Genomic DNA, 7,715 nt, shown 5'->3' on the forward strand with positions numbered 1-7,715 from the left:
AGCCACACAGTAGGAAGACCCAGGCTACCTCACTGATCCAAAACAACCCCACGTTGCTCCTGTCTTTACAAGATGCAACCACCCTTCCTGACATCCATCCCTCCATTCTGCTCCCATCATTTACTGCTAATGCTACTGTACATTGATTTTGTTTTCCAAAATAGTAAGCCAGAGCTTGGGCATTGCCTGCTGAAGGTCTTGGAGGGTAGTTGCAGGCTGCAGCTATGTGGGAGCTCTAAGCCTTCTGCCAGGGGCAGCTAAAAATATCAGTGGCATGTGTCAAATACAGATTCATGGCTCGCAGCGACAGTCGCTGACTCCAGTATATTCATATTAGACATCAGACATTTTAGTCTGCATCAACACCAACCTAACACTTAATAATAAATACCTGGTACTCAATGGTGGAAGGAAACAATGTAGGCAAGAAAATGACAAGAAAGGCACCAGACTATAGACATGAAAAATCCCTTTAGCACTATCTCCATCCCTGTGCCCAGAATCCCTATTAGACAGTTTAAATACATATAGTATTTATTTAAAAGTTGCAGTCATTTCAGCCTAGAGTAGCTCTCCAAGCACACCTCTACTATAGGCACTGTACAGGTGCAGATACACATGTGCAGATGCAGCTGCTCACGCAGTACAACAGAACCAGCAGCTGTCCCAGTTCAGAGGCACGGAGGGCACAGCCCTCACCTTTGCAGACCAGCAGTTCCATCAGAGCTGAGTAATGGCTCGGCTCCTCACTGCTGATAGTTTTACACATGGCAGTAGGATATGACACAAAGTCCTCTTCCAGACAACTGTATCTCAATTTTTTTTTTTTTTAAACCAGTAAGTGAACTCTGTTCACAGTGTCCTTGAAATGGGAATGAGGCCTGCAATAGCTGACTTTGGATATGATAAGGGTGAGGAGCCAACCATTCAGGGCCCATGTCTCATTGTTACCAGGCTGGGCAGAAGTCCATTATGTGTTTGGCTCAGTAGCTTCAGTGCCAGGAAACATGATCTTCTCAGCTTCCATTCATTCAGGCTCGCTTCTGAGCTCGCTCGTTCTGTTCAAAATTAAAGTTGAGAAGGTGACTGAAGATGCCCCTGTCTCAGAGTCACACAGAGTACTTCAGGGAGCAATGGAACAATTTAATAATCCTTTCTACCCCAGTTCTCAAACATTCCTAGTCTACAACCCAAAACTGCAATTTTTCAAGGATGAATGTTTATCAGCAGTCCTCAAATCGGAGAGCAGAACACTTCCACAGAAAGTCTATTATGGATCCCTAGTGTAACCACCTACCAAGTTAAATGCTACCCTGGGTTTTGTCTGAAAGCTCTCAACCTTCCCACTGGTGTATAAAGGAGGGCCTGCAGCAAATGCTTTCCTGGCCTAAACACCCAACTTCTGGTCAGCAGAGCTGTAAGTTACAGCCTTAAAACTCTGTAATGGCAAAAGGTTTAACCTCTGCATTTTGTTTGCCTTCCTGTGGGTAGTTACCAAAATCCCAGCTCCAGAGGTAAAGAGAAAGGCAGAAGAGAAAAGGAAACACCACAAATCATAGAATAGATTCACAGAATCATGTAGTTTGGAAAAGACCCTTAAGATCACTGAGTCCAACCATAAACCTAACACTGCCAAGTCCACCTCTAAACTATGTCCCTTAAGTGCCATGTCTAAACATCTTTTAAATACCGCCAGGGATGGCACCTACTTTTCTTTTAACAGAAAACCTTTCTCCCCTCCCCACCCTTTCTGAGTATTTCATAATGACGCACTCACAATGCTGCCTTCACACTGAAATGGAAATGTCTCAGTTAAAGGAAAGGATCCTGGACGCTAATACTTGTGCTAGTCACAAGTTGCAATGAACTGTGCCAGTTGTAGTTTCATTTTTAAATTTTTCTTCTCTGTTTCAATTACCTTGACTGTCTTCTCAAGCTTACACAGAGCTTCCTCATACTGCTGCACCAACGGCTTTAAGGAGTTGCCCTTCACTGGGTGCTTCTTTATGTCATGGATGCCAGCATCCTTCAACATCCGCAGAAACCTACGTTCCTGCATAACAAAACAGACACAGGAGATCAGACACCCCACTGCCTATCAGCTAGAAAATGAGCACATTTTGGAATGTGCTGCCTGTGAGGAAATAATTGAAGTTTCCAAGTAAAAAGCTCAGCTGACTGCAAAATGAACCTTATCTTCCTCGTGCCCCTGCAGGCATCCTTATCAAATGAATCTCACACCAATGACATACCTGAATTCTAAGGACCAAGCTGAAAGCAACACCCACTTTTCCTGCACGGGCTGTTCTTCCAACTCTGAAAATTAAAAAGTAGCATCAAGTCAGTTTAGCCACATAGTCACTGCCACTGTCAGCTCCAAGAGTCCGAATCTGAAATTTTCCAGATTTAAGAAAGCCTGATTCCGAGTTTTTCGAGGTTAGCACAGCAGGACTAGCCATGTTACAAAGGATGAACACTTCCAGGGCTTGTTCAGATGCTGAGCTGCTGCAGTTTTCTGAACATCTAGAAACCAAATACTCCATGCTGTCCAGGACAGTACCTCTAGCTCTTGTAAAACACATTTTCTGTCATAGGTGCTAGTTCTCTGTTTCAATATTGCGTTACTCTTGTGATGCGAGAGGTTTAATTTTGGTTAGAAAGCTATTTGTATTAAAGTAAGAAAAAAATCTAAAGCTAAAAAAGTTTTTAAGTGCATGTCACCTTTGCTCAATATTTCAAAGTAAACCAAACTCAGACATCCTCCTTTTGTTCCTGGTTGCCTTACCGGTGAATATACGTCCTGATGAACTGCGGTGCATCATAGTTTATGACATAATTCACTTCTTTAACATCAATCCCTCGTGCAGTGGCATCTGTGCTGATTAACCTGGTTTTAAATGTGTATATATAGTCATTTTCAGACAACACCTCCTGCACTACACACACAAGTGAAACACAAGCAAACACACCACAACTCTGCTAATCTCTGTTCAAAGTGTGCAGCCAGCTTCTGACCACGACAGCGTCATTGTAAGTCACCCCTTACTGTCACTGGCATTCTTAGCTGCCCAGTCTTCCAAGCATCACTACAGGCTTGTTACCTACTGTTGTGTATGAAGAGTGTTTCCAGGTTCTCTAAGCATGCAACACTAAGCCAGATGGCTCCCACCACACTGGAGGTTACAAACCTGTAAGCTATTTGAACATTCCTTAAGGGCACTGAACGCAGACAGCAAGGTGTGAAATTCCAGTAGTCAAGGAGGAATTCAAACACCAGGTTTGGATAAAAAGAAAATCCAGAAAATAAATATTTACCTTCTTCTCAGAGACATTCCACAGATGCTACCCCATATAGCTACCAAAATCACAAAGCAAATCAAACACATTGATAGAAGTAAATCCATATGCCAGTCTGATCAGAGAATTCTTTGGTAGGAAGCACTAATATTATATATAGTTCTAGTACCAACATCCATTTTCTTCCAGTAAATGCCAGACACCAAGCACAGACATTAAACGTACAATTTCCAGAACTGTATGTGTTTTGGGCAGCTATACAAACAAGCAGTTACATTTACTGCTTGCTAAAATAAAACTCAGGAATTCAGATTACAGCTAGATTGTAACAGGCCAAGTTACAAGCAGCGTAAACAATTCAAAAGTCACAAGTCCAAGTGACCCAATCCACACCCATTCTGCAAGCTGGCTCCTGCACGCTCTGTTTTACAGAGGACCCCATTTAACTGTGTTCTTGGTTCCACCTAGCTTTTCACGCTGGAAACAGCCTGTGTTGGAAGACATGCAAGAAACGAATTTAAGATGCTCACAGTTGTATTTTTCCTTGTTCAAATTCCTTTATGGTTCTCTGTCTCTCATTTGGAGGTAACCGAGAAGAAAATTCAGCCACAGGGACTCCACCAAAGGCCTGAACCAGCAGGAACAATCTGTAGGTAAATGGGACAGAAACAGTCACTTCATTATCTCTTTAACATTAATTGATAAACACCTACCACAGTGATCTCATTAATGTACTCACCTGTGAGAAGCTTCCCTGGAGTTGGTAAAGCACAACACACGGGTAAATTTCATCGTCAGCATGAAATGCAAGAGGAGCAAGGGCTTGGAATTCAGGTCACAAGGCACGTAACATTGCTGCAGTCAACAGGGGAGAAGTTCAGAGAGAAAAAATTACTTCTTGCCAAGGCTATCTTCTCTGAAACCCGCTACCTTTCCATGACCTACACAGGCTTGGATGTTTTGCAACTAGTAGCAGCAAAACCAGACCCCACAACACCACCCCTTTTAGAACAAGTCACAGGCTGGGAGGATACAACACAAAGTGGAGACTGGAGACCTGTGCTGTTCTAATGCTCTCACGTCTCCACAGCAAGTAACTACATGCATTGTCCTCTTGTCTACAGGATGACCTGTATCTACATGCCTCGAAATACACATTATATATGTGGACAGCTGATAAGTGCTACTACATTACTTCATATCTCCATTCCCCACTGCTGGTAAACTTAATTCTGCAAGAAGAGTTTAATTAAAAAAATTTTAAAAATCCAGCCCTAACCAAATGAACACTAAATAATGAGAAAACAAATGTACAAAAGTAGAGCTCTCTGGGTCATAAATACTCACAAAGCCACTTTTGCTCAGCACCCCATAATGCAAGGAATCACAGGGAAGACCTAACTGTTCATAGGGTAAAAACATAACTAGATACTCCAGAGTTAAACAAATCTTCAAGTATAATTTACTCAAGAGAATCAGTGCCATACCGATAGGCCCTCTGGGAGTGTGTATTTCTTATCAGTGTCTTGCTCAGTCTCTGTTCCATCTCCAAGTATTTTTTTCTCAGAATAGACAGATGTGAAGAGGCGAGGCTGGAATAAATCCAGCTGCTGCAGTTTCTCTGGGTCCTGGGTCAGCGTGGCTGAAAACAGCAGTTTCTGTAAGGGTATCTGAGGATAGCAGGAGCTGAAATAAACAGCACACAGAAACTGAGCTCTGAGGATGAGGCAAAGGAGTTCCTCCACAAGAGCCTTCAGAAGATGTTATGAGGGAAGCAATTAACTCTTTCTGATGCTCTTTTCCTGCCCTGGGCCTTTCCTGTAGGTTCTTTTCCTCCCTTGTTGTATGGTGGAGTTCACAGACAGAACTGATCAGCACTCTCAACCAACCACACAACCTGCGTCCTTTACCCCTGCACAGATCCTTGCATCCTTGTTACCCATGTCCTCATTCTAGTTGCTTCCTTCCTTGGTCACTGATCTCAGTTTCTAACACATCTCTACCATGCTGTGTGAAAACAGCAGCAGCAGACAGATAGGGCCAAGAGGTCTCTTTCAAATCCATTACTCAGCTTGCCAGAGGGCATTACTGTAGTTACTGTGCAAATGAATCACAGACTTGCAATATCTGCACATTCTTTTGATGCTCCTTTAGTCTAGTTAAGGAAAGCTTGGAGAATACAATACTTGGGCTTTAGTCTAAAAGACATCCTCTAGTATCAGCTGTTCACTGCCTGCTTTTTCAAGCTTTGAAAAAGCAGCTGTCTCACTCTAGCAGACACTTCTCAGAGTAAGCTCTGGGAGTGCTTGTGAGGGAGTACTGTGAAGCAGGGCAGTGCCATCTAGGTGCTGGTGTCTGTGCTACTGCTTCAAAGAAATGCATTTGGCAACTTACCTGGCTGCTGTTACAGGCCCTGGTTTGGTCCTCTGAAAAAGCATGCTGGAGCCAGTGTCATCTACTTGGAATGCAGCTTTGACAATTTGGTTCAGGCAGTTCTGGTGCATGTCATCAATCATACGGTCAGCTTCATCTACGATCTGAATTCAAAAGGATGAAAAATACTACTTCTTAAACACTGTCTAGCATTAGGCAGCTTTTATCTACCTTTTCTAACATTATCCTTATCAAATGAAGGCAGAAGTTTCTACCCCAAAACTGAATTTTGCTTTTATTTCAGTAGCTGACTCAGTAGCCAGCCTGACATTCAAACATATAAACCTAATTCATGTCTTCAAAGAAGAGATAAAAATCTCCATATCCTAAATAAGATTGCAACTATGTCTCTGCACAGACTCCCATATGGTGGAAGCTGCTACAGTCTGATAATTTATCCTGACCTTGACCAATAAGCCTTTACTCTGAGCTTGTGTTTGCAAGAGGCTAAGAGAGAAGGGGAAGTGGGTGGTGGATGCTGGGGTGTCACAAGTTGGAATAAAATATCTTAAGACTGCTGCCTGAACAATCTGGAGTGTAGACCAGGCCCATACAACAGTTCCAACAGAGATGTGTTTATGCACCATGCAAGAACAAAGCAGGAATTACAGCTGTAACAGACCCTGCACTAAGATGGGAGACCTGTGGAGCTGACTCACCAGGAAGCGAAGCTGCGTCAGGCTGAACCCTGGGGTCTGGCTGATGTGATCTGTGAGTCGTCCTGGTGTAGCCACAATAATATCAGCCAGGCTGCAGTACCCTGTCACTCTGAAAGAACAAGCAGCTCATCAGTAAGTTTCTCCCTACACCATAAAGCGTGTAATAGAGATCCCTGGTCAGCAGACCTTAACATTTTCCTTCTTTTCAATTAACTGAGAAATAATAAAATTCAAATATGCACTTCACTTTGGAGAGCATGCAAAGGCAGTGCTGGACACTAAACCCTATTCTCCATTGTACTGCCTCATTTTAAACAGAAAGTTCACTTCTTCACTGCTTCTAAAAAAAGCTTAAATGCAACAGAATCCCTTAACAATCATTTGTACCTGTGGGTATAAGGTAAACGTTTGCATTCTACTCAGCTGGTCAAGAATCCCCAAAATCTAGTAAAACATTAACAATCACAAAAAAGGGGCAGTAACAGGCACTTTGACAATGACAGAACAACCAGCATCTAGTATACAAACCCACTATCTAAAATCATTATTGCATGATGGTGTGATGCAATAGCCTATATTCTGACCTCTGCTTACTGAGATTAAATAGTTTACAATCTCTATAAACCTTATCAAAAGACCTTTTAACCTACTTTTTCTGGACAAGCATCTCCTGCTCCTTTGCAAAAGATTTCTGGCCAGTAATCAAAACGACCTTCAGACCTGTCCCATCAGTGTAAACGTTGAACACTTTACTCACCTGCAAAAAGATGGGCTTTGTTAGCCACAACCACATCATTAAAATAATACTTTCCATTATCCTAACAACATCAAATCCCCCGACAGGTCTTCAACCTGCTTTACAGAACAGCCAAGCAAAGTATTGACTGCACCAGCCTTTGTCTTGGTCCAGTTCTGCTCAGAGAGAAGGTGAAGAGTCACCTACCTGTTGTGCCAGTTCTTTGGTGGGTAGAACAACCAGAGCTCGTACTTGGCAAACTACTCGATCTAGCAGAACCTGCCAAAACAAAGGCCAAGTGAGTCCTTGAAAGCAATAGGGAGAGAAGGGCGTTCTTGTATCTAACCTGGTGAGAAGAGATGGGCTTGACACATCCTCACAGAGCATTTCACTCCTCTCCACCCTCCCAACTCCTCATGCTGTGCCTGTTCTCAGCAAAACAGTGGGATGCTGAGATGAAGGGGACTCCTACAGCCCCCTCATACAGCTCTGAGCTAAAAATCTGCTGCTTTGCAGCCACACATATTCTTTGGCTTTTTGACCTACTTTTAAGTTCAGGTTTTGCCTGAACAAAAGCAACCCCAGCATTT

General features: G+C 42.9%; 1 protein-coding gene across 1 annotated transcript in view; it reads right to left on the bottom strand.

Annotated features, from left to right (window-relative positions):
- Positions 1-1,031: 1,031 nt before the first annotated feature.
- The window catches only part of DDX51 (DEAD-box helicase 51), a gene marked incomplete at its 5' end in the record, with an annotated part of 9,774 nt that continues 3,090 nt past the window's right edge, over positions 1,032-7,715 (bottom strand). Inside the window, 11 exons of the mRNA XM_010174668.1 lie at positions 1,032-1,058; positions 1,919-2,053; positions 2,253-2,316; positions 2,786-2,887; positions 3,828-3,944; positions 4,037-4,152; positions 4,785-4,983; positions 5,692-5,834; positions 6,390-6,498; positions 7,040-7,146; positions 7,333-7,408. Of these exons, the coding sequence (XP_010172970.1) occupies positions 1,032-1,058; positions 1,919-2,053; positions 2,253-2,316; positions 2,786-2,887; positions 3,828-3,944; positions 4,037-4,152; positions 4,785-4,983; positions 5,692-5,834; positions 6,390-6,498; positions 7,040-7,146; positions 7,333-7,408 (1,195 nt within the window). The remainder of the gene's footprint in view (positions 1,059-1,918; positions 2,054-2,252; positions 2,317-2,785; positions 2,888-3,827; positions 3,945-4,036; positions 4,153-4,784; positions 4,984-5,691; positions 5,835-6,389; positions 6,499-7,039; positions 7,147-7,332; positions 7,409-7,715) is intronic.

Source organism: Antrostomus carolinensis, unplaced genomic scaffold (assembly GCF_000700745.2).
Source record: "Antrostomus carolinensis isolate BGI_N321 unplaced genomic scaffold, ASM70074v2 scaffold44198, whole genome shotgun sequence".
NCBI classification, from domain to species: Eukaryota; Metazoa; Chordata; class Aves; order Caprimulgiformes; family Caprimulgidae; genus Antrostomus; species Antrostomus carolinensis.